The sequence below is a fragment of the Armigeres subalbatus genome, chromosome 2 (genome assembly GCF_024139115.2).
Source record: "Armigeres subalbatus isolate Guangzhou_Male chromosome 2, GZ_Asu_2, whole genome shotgun sequence".
In the NCBI taxonomy this organism is placed as follows: domain Eukaryota; kingdom Metazoa; phylum Arthropoda; class Insecta; order Diptera; family Culicidae; genus Armigeres; species Armigeres subalbatus.
In genome coordinates this window covers 418,843,067-418,861,656 of record NC_085140.1, presented here as the reverse complement: position 1 = coordinate 418,861,656, position 18,590 = coordinate 418,843,067, and the positions used below count along the sequence as shown (strand labels likewise).

At 46.0% G+C, this 18,590-nt stretch overlaps 1 protein-coding gene across 1 annotated transcript; it reads left to right on the top strand.

Moving 5' to 3' along the window:
- Positions 1 to 554: 554 nt before the first annotated feature.
- LOC134213424 (cytochrome P450 CYP12A2-like) lies at positions 555 to 18,381 on the top strand. The gene is made up of 7 exons (XM_062692471.1): positions 555 to 1,292; positions 16,600 to 16,849; positions 16,915 to 17,031; positions 17,093 to 17,365; positions 17,423 to 17,579; positions 17,641 to 17,889; positions 17,952 to 18,381. The coding sequence occupies exons 1-7, from the start codon at positions 1,097 to 1,099 to the stop codon at positions 18,276 to 18,278; spliced, it is 1,569 nt and encodes a 522-aa protein (XP_062548455.1). The 5' UTR covers positions 555 to 1,096; the 3' UTR covers positions 18,279 to 18,381.
- The last annotated feature ends 209 nt before the right edge of the window (positions 18,382 to 18,590 follow it).

Sequence of the window (18,590 nt, the reverse complement as noted above, 5' to 3'; positions counted from 1 at the left end):
CCTCGCAGTTAATAACTGTGGAAGTGCTTAATGAACACTAAGCTACGAGGCGGCTCTGTCCCAGTGTGGGGATGTAATGCCAATAAGAAGAAGAAGAAGCATTCGGGATCCATTCGCCTTTCGAAAAATTTTGATTTTCCTTCCAACTGACTTCTGAACTGTCGCATTGCGGTTTTCAATCGAGTTTAAAGGAGGTTCCGTCCTCTTCCAGTCAGAGCTTACTCTGATCTGACTCGGTGTCTGTTTTCTTTAATACAAAATTATTCAATGAGGCGTCTTACTTTACAGATACGTATTTCTTCCTCTACAGTAAGGTTCTCTGCAGTATCTCATAATGGACTCGACATTCTTGAAGTTCTATGGGGAATCGTTCATACGACTCATAAGCAAAAATACACCTTTATGCAATAAAAATAACCGGTGTTTTTTTTTACAATAACTTCTCCGTTTTACATCTCATAGGCTGCATATTATAAACAAACCACCAACAATCAGGCAATGAAGATATCAAACCAAACAAACGCGTGAATAAACCCACACAACTGGTAGAAGTCAGCTTTTGCGTCGTGGATATCAAAAGCAACCTGCGCTGAAAACACTTCAAATCGTCAATACACCACACCATATTCCACGGCGACAGCTGTGTTGATGCCGGACTCTGCTGGTGGACTCGAGATGCGTAGCGCACAAATACTAGGAGCCAAGCGATCACGCGTCCACAAAACAGAAACTGCGACCACCGAAAAAAAAGTTCAATGTCATCCATCCGGGCAAGGGTAATGAAGATAATGACTATGATGACTGGTGTTCCGATTCGCGATCTCCGCATCGCGTTGTCGTTGTTGTGGTTCGCACTAGTTCGCAGTACTGCTCCCGCTGCTGTCAGGCCGATATCTTGCTGTAATCGATACCACTGGATCCATATCAGTTTGACCGAGGTAGCTGATAACCCAAATCGCACCTAATCAAAGGGGGTTTATTCTTCCACTTGGCACGGTGAGATATTAAACGACCAGTCGCCGGATAATTTCATTTGCAAACGTTCCTCACTCCAAGTCAGTCCGGTTGAAGAAGGTTTCGCAAGTTGAACGCAAACATGCTGCGCCAAGCGGTGAAAGTGAACAACTCTTTAGTGGTCAGTACGGTTCGGTTCCGTAGTACTCAGGCCCAGGCTGCAACAATTGATAGCGCTGCGGACGATGCCCGTGACCAGGAATGGGACAGTGCCCTGCCCTACAGCAAAATTCCCGGCCCTGGAGTGTTTGAGATGCTGAAAAATTTTGCCCCGGGAGGTAAGTCAAGTTCGTGAGCAAGGTCATTTTCGTTACTCACTCTATCTGACGCGTGTCTCTATTCGGCATGGGTGTATACGATAGAAGTGAGTCAAAGGGCCGAGTAGTTAGGGAAAATATCCATACGATGAAAATAAAATGTATTTCGAAGGAAATCATTGGGTCACGAACAATGGCAGAAACTAGGTCAGGTGGTAGCACAAGAAGGCACAATTTGCTCGTGAACACCTTGCTCCAAGCGTGGTACTGTGGTTTGAAACATAACGGAGAGTGATAATTTAAGCAATTCATTCACACCACCATGTAGCAAGAGCGTGTGTTTTGCTCGCTGTAGCGTATATCGTGCATGGATGTGGTAGATCCAATGTGTGATTGCGGCGATAAAGGCTCATGACTGGTAGCGGATATAAAAAATGAAAACAAACATTTTTTGTGAGTTCTGATGATTTTTGACTCATCAAGAAATACGTACATATAATCAAAACACAATGGCGCTTTAAAGATGAAGATAGACTAACCCTGATGGATTATTCTGAACAATCATATTAGTAGTCAATTAATAAAAGAAACTTTTTATAAATAAAAGCATTTAATGTAGAATTTCGTTACAAAATATCATTACGATAGAATTCACCTTCACTTGTCTAATTTTTCAAACTACATATAATAAAATTTATTCATTTTCCTCATTGCGATGGCGTGAAACTTATTTAGAAATCACATGTGTCCGCAATTCGAGGGTATGTTTTTTTACTAGCTTTTGAGTTTGTATTCATATTTCTAAAGCTGTTGATGGAACAGATATCGTTTAATGTTAGCTAGTTAGAATTCGATCCAATAATGAATGATGGTGTGGTAGTGTTAAAATGCAAATCTTGCTTATAAACCATACTGTGATAAGTGGGATTTATAGTGTTATCATTTCGCTGATAACGCAAGGTATATGAATCATGGGCATTATGATTTCTGTGAAAGACCAATTTAAAACTGAGAGAAAACAGTTCTGTTCATTATTTCAAATTGTAGGTATCTTTTCGTATAATAAAGTTGTACAGCTCGGATACCCACATTAATATACACCAATAATTGACTCAGCTCAATGAACTAGGCAATTTTTTCTGTATTCTTCAACAATGGCTCGACATTCCAACTGGAACTTGCCTGCTTAGTGTTCTATTAGCATTTCCACAATTATTCATTGAAGGCTTTTCTATATCCGCCAATTGGGTTTTTAGGGGTATTGCGATCATAACATATTTATTTCATTTATTCAGACTAAGGCCGAATTGGCCTGTGCGGTATATAAGAGTATTCTCCATTCGACTCGGTCCATGGCTACACGTCGCCAACCACGCAGTCTACGGAGGGTCCGCAAGTCATCTTCCACCTGATCGATCCACCTTGCCCGCTGCACACCTCGCCTTCTTGTGCCCGTCGGATCGTTGTCGAGAACCATTTTCACCGGATTACTGTCCAACATTCTTGCTACGTGCCCGGCCCACCGCAGTCGTCCGATTTTCGCGGTGTGAACGATGGATGGTTCTCCAAACAGCTGATGCAACTCGTGGTTCATTCGCCTCCTCCACGTACCGTCCGCCATCTGCACCCCATCATAGATGGTACGCAGCACTTTCCTTTCGAAAACTCCAAGTGAGCGTTGGTCCTCCACGAGCATCGTCCAGGTCTCGTGTCCATAGAGGACTACCGGTCTAATGAGCGTTTTGTAGGTTGTCAGTTTGGTACGGCGGCGAACTCTATTTGATCTTGCGGAGTCCAAAGTACGTACGATTTCCAGCCACTATGCGTCTCCAAATTTCTCTGCTGGTATCATTTTCGGCGGTCACCAGTGAGCCCAAGTACACAAATTCTTCTACCACCTCGATTTCGTCACCACCGATGCAAACTCGCGGTGGGTGGCTCACATTGTCTTCTCTTGAACCTCTTCCTATCATGTACTTCGTCTTCGACGTGTTGATGACTAGTCCGATCCCCTTGGCTTCCCTCTTCAGTCTGATGTAGGCTTCCTTCATCTTCTCAAAGTTTCGTGCCATAATATCTATGTTGTCGGCGAAGCCAAATAGCTGGACGGACTTATTGAAAATTTTACCACTCGTGTTAATCCCTGCTCTTCGTATTACCCTTCCAAAGCGATGTTGAATAGCAGACACGAAAGACCATCACATTGCCGTAACCCTCTACGCGTTTCGAAGGGAAATCCGTGTTCGTGCATTAGCTGCCATAGCTGGTCCCGATCGATTGTATCATGTGCGGCTTTGAAGTCGATGAATAGATGATGTGTGGGCACGTTGTATTCGCGGCATATCTGCAGTACTTGGCGAATGGCGAACACCTGATCCGTGGTGGAGCGTTCGCCCATAAAACCCGCCTGGTACTGCCCCACGAACTCTCTTGCAATTGGTGCTAGTCGACGGCATAAAATTTGGGAGAGTACCTTGTAGGCGACGTTCAGCAATGTGATTGCGCGGTTGTTGCTACAATCCAGCTTATCGCCCTTTGTGTAGATGGGACACACGACATTCCATCCACTCCTGCGGCAAAACTTCCTACTCCCAAACCTTGGTAATGACCCAGTGCAGCGCTCTAGCCAGTGCCTCACCACCGTGTTTCAATAGCTCTCCTGGTAGTTGGTCAACCCCAGGGGCTACGTTGTTCTTCAGCCGGCCAATTTTCTCCTGGATTTCCTGGAGATCCGGAGCTGGTAGAATTATGTCCTGCGCGCGTTCCCCCAGGTCCATCACCATACAGCCATCTTCGTCTGCCACATCGCTATTCAGGTGCTCTTCGTAGTGCTGCCGCCACCTTCGGATCACCTCACGCTGGTTCATAAGAAGGTTCCCGTTTATGTCCTTACACATATCAGGCTGTGGCACGTGATCCTTACGTGAACGGTTTAACTTCTCATAGAACTTTCGTGTGTTAAGAAAATTATTTTGAGCTTTTTAGTGGAATATCTTCACTTGTCATAAGACAAGTTTGTACAATCCCATTTAATTCCACCACTTAATTGTATATTGAAAGATACGTATTTCGACCTGAACAGTAAGTCCGTCTTCAGTGTCTCGTACTTGACTCGACTTGACTTGACTCGAGTCAAGTACGAGACACTGAAGACGGCCTTACTGTTGAGGTCGAAATACGTATCTGTCAAGATACAATTAAGTGGTGGAATTAAATGGGATTGTACAAACTCGTCTTATGACAAGTTTCGTGTGTTATTAGCGCGGTACAGTTGCTCCGTCTCTTCACGGTCTCGACGCTGACGCTTTTTCCTCCGGAAAATCGGATTTTGTCTGTTCCGCGCATGTTTATATCGTGCCTCGTTCGCCCTCGTGCGGTGTTGCAGCAATTTCGCCCATGCTGCATTCTTCTCTCTTCTACTAACTGCTCACATTCGCCGTCATACCAGTCGTTTCTCTGATCCGGGGGCACCGTGCCAAGTGCAGCGGTTGCGGTGCTACCAATGGCGGATCGAATATCTCTCCAGCCATCTTCAAGAGACGCTGCGCCTAGCTGCTCTTCCGTTGGGAGTGCCACTTCCAGCTTTTGCGCGTATTCTTGGGCTAGTCCACCGTCTTGTAGCCGCCCAATGTTAAGCCGCGGCGTCCGACTTCGACGCGTGTTGTACACAGTCGAGAGTTTTGAGCGCAGGCATACTGCAACGAGGTAGTGGTCGGATTCAATATTCACACTGCGGTCGTTTGTGATGTCAGAAGAATTTACCGTCGATTAGAACGTGTTGGATTTGGTTTTCTGTTTCTTGGTTCCAGGGGAGAGAAGGTGCTTCGGACTACCATTCCGCGGGAGGCTGCGAAGTTTATGCATCGTTGGCCGTTATCATTCGTACGGTGTGCAGACTATCCGGTCCGATGACCGGTCTATACATTTCCTCCCTTCCTACCTGAGCGTTCATGTCACCGATGACGATTTTGACGTCCTGCAGTGGGCATCCATCGTATGTCTGCTCCAGCTGTGCGTAGAACACTTCTTTCTCGTCGTCGGGTCCCCCTTCGTGTGGGCAGTGCACGTTGATGATGCTATAGTTGAAGAAACGGCCTTTAAACCTCAGCTTGCACATCATTACGTTGATTGGCTGCCACCCAATCACGCGTTGGCGCATCTTACCCAGCACTATAAAGCCGGTTCCCAGCTCGTTGGTGGTGCCACAGCCACAGCTTTAGTAGAAGGTAGCCGCTCGATGCCCGCTTTTCCACACTTTCTAATTATTGGTTTTCCAGGCGGCTTATTGAGCCTGCACAAACCTCCTGTCTCGTCGGAGGGCCGTCGTGTCAGGGCTGTTTAGCGTCCCACCTAACACCAGGACTTGGGCTTGTGCGCTTTGAGTGGCACACGGTCGCTTTGGTGGGGCCTACTTGCGGATACATGCAACTTATTATAGGAATTTAACAGGGCCCACTGTCAAACCCCACCACATCCTAGGCAAGCCCCACAACTCGCAGATGGCCTGGGGAGAGATCGTCAAGCCCTTGGACATAGTCCCTGCTGCGATCATAACATATAGTGAATCTATTATTAAAATTGAGTCTAAATTCGAAACTTCATGATTTTTAGTGCACGGAGACTATTTTAAATCAATTTTGAAAAACTGAATAATTTCGCATATTGAATACCCCTAACTCGATTTTACTGGCATAGCAAATGCTGGGTAATGCGTATCTGAAAGAATAAAATAGACCCCATTTCGCGGTCCTTGGCCAGCAACTCTTACCCCTACGTCCTCGTGGCGATGGCCGGGATACGAGCAAGCGTAGGGAAGATCGGGTAGTCAACCCAATGGTCGTATGCTGACAGCAAAGGGTGCATTTGCTCCCCTCCGGAGGTGCAAATGTGATCGAGCGTCAGTTCTCGATGTTAGGAGTGGATCTCAACAGTGTCGGTTCCCCATGTTAGGAGCGGCTGATCATCGCCCGAGTGCCAGCGAGGGACTATAAGGAAAACTCTGCACACCATGCTGCATCCTGCCAGCATCGAGAAGGCAGCCCTTTCAACGCGATGTAGGTAGCGAAATCCTGGTAAAGTATTCAACCGAATATTCTACAGTTACCAAGAAAGGCAAAAGTAGAGCAAACGGATTGATTCAACGGCAACAGACCCGACAACGAATGAAGGACAACGATTGGAAAGTTGGATTTTGGAAAGAGAGATTTTTTAATGAACCCGCACGTGTTGGGCTTCTGGTTCGTAAGCTGCAGAAGGTTGGCGTGTGTGTGGCAGCAATCCAGGAAATATGGTGGCCCAGAACTGGAGAACATAAATTCCGGGCGGTGAATCACATAGCTCACACTTCATTCAAGTACCACATCTACTATAGCGGCGGTGACAGAGCAGAACATGGAGTTAGCTTCATGGTGATCGGTAAGCAGATGAAGCGTGTTATTCGGTGGAAGCCGATAAGCGACCGAATTTGAGTCTTGAGTATGAAGGGTGAATTCTTCAACTGTAGCCTGATCAGCATCTATTTCCCAATGAAAGGATAAACCGGATGGCGTGAAAGATGCGTTCTATAAGAGCCTTGATAAGACCTACAGAGAGTGCCCAACATACGATGTAAAGATTGTCATCTGGAATGCGCACATCGGAAGAGGAAGTTTCTTGCGCCCTGTCATTGGTACGAAAGGCCTTTATTCCGCCGTGACCTTTGCTGCTGCTTGAGGGATGGCAATCAGCAGTACCTACTTTGTACGTAAGAATATCCGCAAATACGCCGGGCAACATCCCAGTGGAGACACTTGTTCACAGATAGACTATGTGCTGATCGACTGACGGCATTTCTCGGATGTTATAGCTGTAAGGTCTTTCAGAGGCCCGAACATTGACTCGGATCACTACCTTGGGCGTTTTAATATCCAACGCTTGCCAGTTGATGAAGTTGCTGAACAGTACTACCAAAAGCTGGACGAGCGGATAGGAGATGCTACCGGATCTGGCGACGTCAACAGATTGTGGGAACATATCCACAAAGCTGTGACTACAACAGCGTAGAAAGTGTTAGGCACTGCACTGCGACGCCAACGAAATGGTTGGTTTGAACAGGAATGCCAACGAGTGACGAACGAGAAAAATGTTGCTAGGAGCCGAATGCTGGTGGATCGTACCCGTTCCAACAGAGAGCGGTACAGTGTAGCACGGGCAGAAGAGAAACGAATCCACCGCAGAAAAAAGGCAACACTAAGAGATTGTGGTAGCTGAAGCGCAGGAGAGCATGGATAGAAATGATATGCGGAGCTTTTACGCAACTGTCAATGGCGGGCAGCATAACTGCGAAAGTGCCCGCCATGTGCAATGACTGTGAGAGGAATTTTCTGACAGGCAAGACTATGATGGCAGCCAGGTGGAAGGAGCTCTTCGAATATTCGTTGAACGGTGAACACGAAGGTGTATTAAGAAGAAGGATGGACATAGTCGGCGACAGTCAAGCTGTGGAACCACCAACGCTGGACGCGGTAAAGAAGGCTCTAAACGAGCTGAAAAACAGTAAAGCAGCTAGGAAGGACGAAATCCCGGTCGTGCTTCTCAAGCACGAAAGTGAGCAGCTGCATCAATCAGTCCACCACATTATCCAGAAAATATGGGAGGATGAAGAACTGCCTGCCGGCTGGTTGGATGGCATCATATGTCCAATCTATACAAAAAGGGCACAGACTAGATTGTTCCGATTACCGCGGGATTACCCTTCTGAACTCGGAGTACAAAATTCTGTCGTGTATCCAGTTTAACAGACTGAGACCGATTGAGGAGTCCTTCGTCAACAAAAACCAGGCAGGTTTTCGTGAGGGTCGATGAACGACGGATCAGCGTACGATTCAGTGAAATGAAATGAACTGTAGCAGATAATGTCCGAATATGATTTTCCGGCGATACGTGCAGCGTTGGATGGCTCGAAATCAAGTATTCGGATTGCAGACGAAGTGTCAACCTCGTTTGTGACCTTAGACAGATTGAAGCAGGGTGATTCACTTTCGAATTTGTTGTTCAACTTTGCCCTCGAGGGCACTATTAGGATGCTCCTAGGCTTTGCGGGATCGCAGAGCAGTAGTGGAGGCTTTTGTCCCACTGAAGAGGTAGAAGGCGATGATAAGCTTAACCATTAACTCTTCCAAGTACATGATGGCAGGTAGAGAAAGAGGAAGACCTAGTGTTTGAAGTTGTTGAAGAATTTGTTTACCTTGGAACACTTGAGACATGTGACAATGATGTTTCCCGCGAAATAAAAAGACGTATTGCTGGCTGTGTGAAAAGGGGCTTTTACGGATTACATTACCACCTTAGGTCCCGGAAACGAAATTTGCTTTATACAAAACTCTGATTCTACCAGTGGCCCTATATGGACATGAACAATAGACGTTAAAAGAGGCGGACCGAAGTTCTTTCGAGGTTTTCGAGCGAAAAGTGCTGCATACAATACTCGGAGGGAAACTAGAAAATAATGTGTGGCGCAGACGCATGAATCATGAGCTGTATCAAGTATACAAAAATAAAAATATTGTGAATCGTCTAAAATACGGCAGACTACAGTTGGCTGGTCAGAAGGTGCGAATGTCGGAAGAAAGAATAGCGAAAACAGTATTCAACAAAGAACCAAATAGGGGCCGGCGACTTCGTGGGGACTGGGGACCCTAAACGCTCGGGGAAACTGGAGGAACATCGCCCAAGACCGACGGTGGTGGATCTCTACAATATGCCAGGCATAGGTGTATCGATGCTGTAGCCAACCGGGTATCCAGGTAGGTAAGTATATTCCCGTATCTTGCGGGGAATCACTGTCAAGTTCATCCCAAACGAATAACATGCTTCGTATGAAGAACCAAAGAGTATTAGACCCTCATTCCTTTTGAACGAATTTCTCAGAATGCACTATCGATCATCACATACGTGTTGATTGTTCGACATTTGGAAAGTCATCGTGACTATTTTAAACAAGGTTGTTTATGATATCGAGAAAGCATTCGCTCAAAAGCAATCATGCAAAAATAAGATACCTATTGAGGGTCCTTTTGATAACGTGTTTCGATGCCATATGTATTGGAAGTCGCACGTTGTCATGAGCTACCTAATATTATAACCAAACGGATTCAACAGATGTTTCAAAATCAATATCTCTACTCGACATTACGTTAAGCCAAGGGGAAGTATTATCTTCACTTTTGTGGAATCTCGCTGCAGAGCTTAATTTAGCTTTTGAGCTTACTCAATAATGGCGTTCATGATTCACCAATGAATGCCTAACATTGGTAGCTACTTGTAAAATTTGGGTTCTTAACCTAAATGTATCAAATGGTTTTACAAATACATTTACATAACAGTTCTACAACCAATTTTGGCTTATGGATGTCTTATGTGGTGGCAAAAGGGGGAAGTGAGGACAATTCAGTCTAAATTAGGCCATCTTCAAAGGATGTGCCTAATGGCAAAGACTGCTGCGTTCTCTTCAACTCCCACGGCTGCTCTCGAAGTTCTCTTTGACGTGGCCCCACTACACATACATCTAAAAAAAGAAGCATTTTCTTGTACTTACCGACTATGGGTACTCGGTTTTATGGAAGAGAATCCTGCAAACCGCAGTTCTACACACACTTTGTTGTTACCGCTTATGGTTAATTGGGACAATATTTTCCTTGCTCCAAGTGATCTCACACACGTTAGTAGTTTTCCTTATAGGACATTTTCAACACAATTCCCCTCGCGGGATGAGTGGACATATGGCTATTTGGAGAGAAGTATGTCGGACAGCATTGTTTGTTACACTGGCGGCTCCCTCCTCGAAGATAGAGCAGGTGCAGGCGTCTATTCGCGTGAGCTGACATTGGAACAGTCCCACTCACTGGGTACGCGATACGCGCCACTGTTAAGAAGGGTAGAGCCCAGAAGAAGACGGGTGAGCCTTCCAATGTCAGTGGTAAGCGTAAAGACAGAGGTGAGGCGATTATCGTCAGTACTGACGACAAGAGCTACGCCGAAGTCTTGAAGGCCATGAGAGTTAATGACAAACTCGCTGGCCTAGAAGAGGATGTCAACTGCATCCGAAGGACGCGGAGAGGCGAGATGATTCTCGTCTTGAAGCGGGATGCTGCTCAGAAGAGTTCTGAGTACAAAAAGTTGACGGAGGAAGTCCTGGGCGATGGGGTTCAAGTAAGAGCCCTATGTCCAGTTTCGAACATCCAGTGCAAGGGCCTGGATGAAGTAACCGAGGCTAGAGACCTGGTCGACGCACTGAGAGATCAGTGCAATGTCGAGATCCAGGAATCTACGGTTCGGTTACGCAAAAGCTTCGCGGGAATGCAGGTTGCCTCATTCCAAGTACCTCAGGCTGAGGCCAAAAAGGTAATGGATAAGGCTAAACTGAAAGTGGGTTGGTCGGTATGTCCGCTAAGTATAAGCCAACCGTTTCAGACCTGTTTCAGGTGTCTTGGCAACGGTCATAAGTCTTATGACTGTAAAGGACCTGATCGCAGTAAGCTATGCCGTAGGTGTGGAGCTGAAGGCCACCAAGCTCGCACCTGTCAGGCTGCACCAAGGTGTCTGATCTGTCCCCCGGGTACAGACAACAGACACCTCACCGGTGTCCAGGCTTGTCCGGCCTCTAGAAGGATCCAGACACGCAGGTAATACAGCTTAACCTGAACCACTGCGAGGCGGCTCAATTGCTGCTACAACAGTCGGTTACTGAGTGTAAAGCTGATGTAGCCTTGCTGTCCGATCCATACCGCATCCCTGCCGGTAACGGTAGTTGGATTGCGGATAAGTCTCAGATGGTGGCCATCTGGACTTGCGGGCGATATCCCATCCAGGAGATAGTATCATCACCTGACGATGAGGGTTTCGTTATAGCAAAGGTAAACGGTGTTTACTTTTGTAGCTGCTACTGTCCTCCCAGGTGGAGTATAGTGCAGTTTACTAGGGTAGTGGATATTCTTGCAGCAAAACTAACTGGCTTAAAACCGTTAGTTGTAGCAGGCGACTTCAATGCGTGGGCAGTGGACTGGGGATTCCGGTCCACAAACGCCAGAGGTCATACCCTGCTAGAGTCGCTAGCGGTATTGAACGTAGTCCTGCTGAATGAAGGCCAAGTGCCAACGTTCAGGGGACCGAGCGGTGATTCATGCATCGATGTGACCTTCTGCAGCGCGGGATGGACGGTGGAGCCAGAATGGGAGGTTCATGAGGGGCATACCTCCAGCGATCATCAGGAAATTCGTTTTATGATCCGGTATACCCCCGTAGCAACCACAAGGCGGATCGGCAAAGCCGATCTAGGATGGCGCACCTCGCAGTTCAACCCAGATCTCTTGGAGGAATCACTACGATGGGAGACGCGAACAACGGGATTAAGTGGCGACGAGTTAATCGATGTACTAACCCGTGCATGCGATGTGACGATGTCTAGGAGGACCAAACCCCCGGAAACCGGCAACCAGCGTACTGGTGGACTGACACAATTGCAGACCTTCGTAGAACCTGCCTTAGAGCAAAGAGAAGGCTGCGACGTGCCAGAACAGACGCTGAAAAGGTCGAGAGACGCAGGGTGTTCCAGACAGCGAGCAGAGCTCTGAACTACGAGATCAAATGTAGTAAGAGAGCCTGCTTCGAGCGGCTGTGCAGGATGGCAAACGACAATCCATGGGGAGATGCATACAGGATGGTGATGGCTAGAACTAACACCACGCCACCTGAGAAATCTCCGGGGATGTTGGCCAAAATAGTCGACGGGTTGTTTCCGAGGCATGAATCATCGAACTGGCCCGCTACACCGTACGAATCAGTTGACGTGGTACCGCTAGTGACTAACGAAGAGCTTATCGTAGCCGCAAGAAAACTTAAGCTCAATAAGGCGCCAGGCCCGGATGGTATTCCAAACCTGGCCCTTAAACACGCCATTCTTGCCAATCCAGATATGTTCAGGAGCTGCCTCAAGAGATGCATGGACGAAGGAAACTTCCCAGATCGATGGAAACGGCAGAAATTGGTGCTATTACCGAAGCCTGGCAAACAGCCGGGGGATCCTTCGGCATACAGACCAATTTGCCTACTCGACACAGCTGGAAAGCTGCTAGAAAGAGGCATTCTGAATAGATTGTCGGCTTATACAGAGTGTGCTGGTGGCTCATCCAGCAACCAGTATGGCTTCCGTAAGGGCCGTTCTACCATCGAAGCAATTCGAGCGGTAACGGATACGGCCAAGATAGCGAGAGGTTTAAACAGAAGAGGTATTAGGTACTGCGCGTTGATTACACTTGATGTAAAAACGCGTTTAACAATGCTAGCTGGGCAGCAATTGCTGACTCCTGCACCGATTGAGAGTTCCGGATTACCTGTGCAGGATACTGAAAAGCTATTTTCAGAAAAGGGTGCTGTTATACGACACTGATGCTGGCCAAAAACCGATCGTAGTGTCCGTGGGTGTTCCACAGGGATCGAGTCTAAGTCTCCCGGCCGGTGTGAAAATAGAAGGCTTCGCGGATGACGTAATGCTAGAGGTAACAGGAGACACTCTCGATGAAGTCGAACTGAAGGCTTCATACGCGATTGGCAGAATGGAGGAATGGCTCAACTCGAGGCGGTTGTCCCTTGCACATCACAAGACGGAAGTCGTGGTAGTGCATAACCGTCATGGGTTGCAACAGGCGAGAATAAGAGTAGGGACCAGCACAGTTAACTCCGTGAGGTCTCTCAAGCATCTGGGCGTGATGATCGATGATAAGCTCAATTTTATGAGCCACGTCGATTATGCATGTCAGTGGGCTTCATTGGCGATAAAATCTTTATCACGAATGATGTCCAACAGATCGGCTGTGCATAGTCAAGTGCGTAGGCTGATAGCTGGCATAGCATTGTCTATCATCCGTTATGGCGTGCCGGCATGGGCCGTAGCACTAGAAGTCGAGTACAATGTAAAGAAATTGATCAGAGTACACCGGCTGATGTGCTTACGTGTCGCGAGCGCATATCGCACCATATCATATGAGGCGGTGTGCGTTATAGCTGGAATGATGCCGATCGACATGCTCTTAGAGGAGGATGTGGAGTGCTACAACGAAAGGGACTCGGTGCAAGTGCGACGTGTCAAGAGAGCAGCTTCGTTGCTCAAATGGCAAAGAGCATGGGACACCGCAGTCAAAGGTCGTTGGACCCACAGACTGATTCCAGATGTGTCCAACTGGGTTGATAGGAAGCATGGTCAAGTCAACTTCCACCTAACACAGGTGTTGTCTGAACATGGCTGCTTTAAGAAATTCCTACACAGGTTTGGCTTCGCAGATTCTGCGGAGTGTCCTGAATGTGTAGGTGAGGTAGAATCGGCAGAGCATGTGATGTTCGCATGCCCGCGATTCGAGATAGAACGCAATGCCATGCTGCTTATTAGTGGTATGGATACAACCCCGGACAACCTCGTCGAGAGGATGTGCTGGGAGGAAGCTATATGGAATGCGGTGAACACAGCATCTCAACAGAATATGTCGAAACTGCAGCGGTGGTGGCGTCTTGAACAAAACCATCGAGTGCAGTAAGGGCACCTGTGATGCAGTGAACACTTTGCTCACCCAGACAACCAACATGTCGCGGGTGGGCTGCGGGGACCTCAGTATGTAGATATAGAGGTCATTGCGGTTCACGCGCGGTCGTTGTTGTCGGGGTGCTCGTCTCCAACGTGAGATTATGATACGGACCGTTAAGTTACTATCATAGCTTGCGATCGACGGGTGGTGAGGTAGCCACTCTTGAAGTCGATGTTGTGTGTATTGACGTCAAGTGCGTTAGCATAGGCGTGAGCGTTCTCAATAATCCCCCCCTGATGTATTGCTTAATTGCGGGCCGGGGGTACGGACTGGCGAAAGGGTTTTGGGGTGGGTGGTCGGGTAAGAGTTACATGACATACCCATCCCCACACTACCTGAGTACCTCCTCAGGTGACTGGTTGCAGATTTCCGTTTACCCTTGCTCAAGAAAAAAAAAACACTCACTGGGTACACACTGCGCTGTCTTTCAAGCGGAAATATTTGCCATCATGTGTGGAGTGCAATCTGCACTGCAGCAACGCATTATGGGCAAAGTAATATACTTCTGTTCAGATAGCCAAGCAGCTATTAAAGCTCTCGCCTCGGCGAACTCAAGCTCGAAGTAAGTAATCCCATGTCGAACTCAAATTGAGGAACTGAATTCAGTTAATACTTTACACCTCATATGGGTACCTGGTCATTCTTCCATATCTGGAAACGAATTGACTGATGAGTTAGCTCGTAATGGAGCATCACATGACTTTATTGGTTCTGAGCCAGCTTTTCCAATATCCAAGTGATCAACTCTTGGGCTGTCACTCAATACAAATGGCATCGGAGTAGTCTGGTTGCATGTCATCAAACAAAATTGTATACATCCGTCGGCCTTCGCAACCTAGCGGCTACTGAACGAGCTCGAGATTCCCTAATTGGACGCATAGAAATCTCTTAACGTCCAAGTCAGGTGGTTCAGGGATTAGGAAATAGGCAATTATCTTTGATTGAACTGAAAGTTTTTTAGCTAATCTATCTAAACAGAATTGCAGTGTCTTAGTCAAAGCCTTGACAGGTCACTGCCGACTGAACTATCACATGTCAAATATTCAACGTGTTGAATCATCTGTTTATGATAGTTGTGAATCCGATTATGGAACTTCTTATTATCTAATATGTAACTGCCCAGTCTATGCACAATCGCGCTTCCAAATATTTGGTAACACTTACTTAGTGAAATTGACTTCAGAAACCTGAACCCTCAGTGTATTTTGTTGTTCATAACCCGTTGTATGCCCCAAGGGCACTTTTCCAAACTTTCCCTTTGTTCTCCCATCCACATTCCTTTCCTTTTTGTTCACTTCCTTTTTCGTCAGGTGTGTGATGAAAAAGGCTGTGAAGGCGATGGCACAAATCTCCCAAATTGAGGTGAACGTGCCCCTGGTGCTCCGTTCTGATACCTGATACCCAGTCGAATGGAACCTGTTTCGAGTAATTCCGACAATGCCAAGTTCTAAAAAGTGTGTCTACAAATTTCGTATCCATACACACATACAGACATCACATCACCACACATACATACATCATCACCGAGCTGAGTCGATCGGTACATCGGACATTATGGGTCTCCGGGATTTTTATCAAAAGTTCTGTTTTGGAGTAATCGTATAGCCTTTAGGTGCACCTTTGTTGTACGAGAAAGTCAAATAACCCACCCACCTACCTAGCAGTGAAATGCCTTTCTCGTCTATCTTCTTCTTTTTCTTCTCAATAAAATAAAAATGAAATGGTCTGTGTTCGTATTTGCATAACTCGAACGGATGTAAGGATTTTGTTCATTCCATCAGTTCCTTCGTCATAGTTTCCGACGGCTTTATATGATATTTCCTTATGCAAAAATCACGATAAGGATAAAATAAGGATTCGTATCGTAAGGGAATTTTGCATAGGCAGTTCACAACGCACATTTTCGCATACTATGCAGGACAACGTCTGCCGAGTCGACTAGTGTATTATAAAATGTAACAAAAAAAGCACCTAAGAGAGTTCGAAATTGCATGCATGAGAATGCACTAAAACATTTTTCTTTCGGTTTTGTATTATTTTTTTCCAATTTTTTTATAACTCCGGAAGGCAATGGTCGACTGGGCCAATTTTCGGAAGTGTGTCTCACATTTTTTTATCATCAAAATTGTCCTAGAGCTCAGAACTCACAATTACAATAGTATTGTTTTTTGGCTCACATCGTTCGATAGTTTGGAATGATCTGGGTGATCTAGTGACTGCATCATCGTTATCTTCTCTTCTTCTTCTTCTAATTCGCATTACATCTCCACCCTGGGACAGAGCCGCCTCGCAGCTTAGTGTTCATTAAGCACTTCCACAGTTATTGACTGCGAGGTTTCCAAGCCTAGTTTCCATTTTTGCATTTGTATATCATGAGGCTAACACGATGATACTTTTATGCCCAGGGAAGTCGAGACAATTTCCAATCCAAAAATTTCCTAGAGTGGCACCGGGAATCGAACCCAGCCACCCTCAGCATGGTCTTGCTTTGTAGCCGCGCGTCTTACCGCACGGCTAAGGGGGGTCCCGTTATCTTCTCATTTTCCATAAATTAATTCATATTCTGGTGCATCGAACATTGGAGCAGAATGTCGGTCTCAAGCAAGCTTCTGTCGCTTCTCTGTGTAAGAGCGACTAATCTGGTATTGTAGGAGTAGCAACTACGGATAGTAAAGCAAGATTTAAATCATTTCTCAATTATTTGCTTTTTCAAGGCCGCTACCATAATGCCAACTTTCCTCAAATGCATCGTCTCTTCCGTGAGGATTATGGTGATCTGGTTAAGATGCCGGGCATTCTCGGACGCAATGATGTTCTGATGAGCTTCCGACCGGACGATTACGAAACCCTCTTTCGCAGTGAAGGTCAATGGCCCATACGACGAGGTTTCTTCGATACGTTTGTTCACTATCGACAGAAAGTCAGACCGGATGTGTTTAAGGGTCATGGTGGACTGGTGACCGAGTGAGTAGAAGAATGCAAATGATATGCCACAACGATTGGTCAGGTTGATCGGTATTCTTTTATAGGCATGGAGAAAATTGGCAGAACTTCCGTACGGCGGTCAATCCTGTTATGCTTCAACCAAAGACGATCAAGCTGTATGTCGACAAATTGGATGATGTTACACAAGAGTTCATGAAAATGTGAGTAGAAGCTATACAATAATTTTGAATTTACTTAGGATGCATTCCCCCAACAATTCAGCATGTTGAAAATTCGTGATGACAAGAATGAGCTGCCAGGAAATTTTAATCAGTGGTTGAACCGCTGGGCATTGGAAACGATGGGAGTACTGGCTTTGGACACCAGATTAGGTGTTTTGGAGGATTCGCAGTCCGAAGAAGCTCATCTAATTGTCAGCAATATTCGTCAATTCTTCGAACTAACGTACCAGCTGGATGTGCTGCCGTCCGTGTGGAAATATTATAAGACACCGACATTCAAAAAACTGATGATCACGCTGGACAATCTAACTGAGTAGGTATCCATCGATCCCGTTGACGTGCTTTTGTACTTATTGAAATCTGTTTATAGTCTGGTAATGACCAAAGTTGATGACGCTGTTATTAGATTGGAAAAGAATCCCTCAGCTCCGAACGATACTCAGAGTGTGTTGGAAAAGCTGCTAAAGGTAGACCGACATGTCGCAATTGTTATGGCATTCGATATGTTGATGGCTGGTGTGGATACGGTGCGCAAATTCAGACTGTCAATAATTAAAGCTCCACCTAATGATTGGTATTTGATTACAGACCTCTTCGGGCGCTACAGGAATCCTATATCTTTTGGCCAATAATCCGGATAAACAAGCCAAACTTCGGGAAGAAATTCGAAAAGTTCTACCCAAAAAAGATTCACCGTTGACGCCTGAAAACATGCGCAATCTTCCATATCTGCGTGCTTGCATTAAGGAAGGTCTACGTCTGTGTCCACCAGTCGCAGGAAACTTGCGTGCCGCTGGAAAGGATCTCGTTCTACAAGGCTATCAAATTCCGAAGGGGGTACGACCAGATGATTGAGTGATTGTTGGTAGGCAATTAATCTGTTCATTATTTCGCCATAGACCGATGTTGTCATGGCATCTATGATCCTGAATCATGAGGAGAGATTCGTCGAGAGAGCCAAGGAGTTCCTACCAGAACGTTGGCTCCAGGAGGATGGCTATCCTAATGGTAAGGATGCTCATCCGTTCTTGAATTTGCCGTTTGGGTTTGGAGCACGGACATGCATTGGTCGGCGCTTGGCCATGCTGGAGATGGAGATGATAATTTCGCGAATCACCCGTCTGTTTGAGTACAGGTGGAACTACGGTGAACTGAGGATAACTTCTACGCTGGTTAGTGTACCCGTCAACGAGCTTCGATTCCAGATGACCGAGCTGGAAGATTAGAAATTGTCCAGATTTCATGTAATGTAATAATTAATCATTAGTTTATTTAAAACAAGGCTGGGTTTAAAAATAAGATCTCATACACAAATGAAATGATGTCTTGGTCATTATTTAACCTAAATAACACGTTTAGGATGAATCATTTTTAAAAGGTAATTTCTTTATTTTTTTTTTAAATAATAGTTCTAATTTTATACGTGTTTTATTTGTATTAATTCTCCGAAGATCAAGTTATCCATATTGCATAATCGTGTGAACAGAGTGTAGAACAAAAAATTTGAAATTCAAGACCATCACGAAATTAGGCGAGAT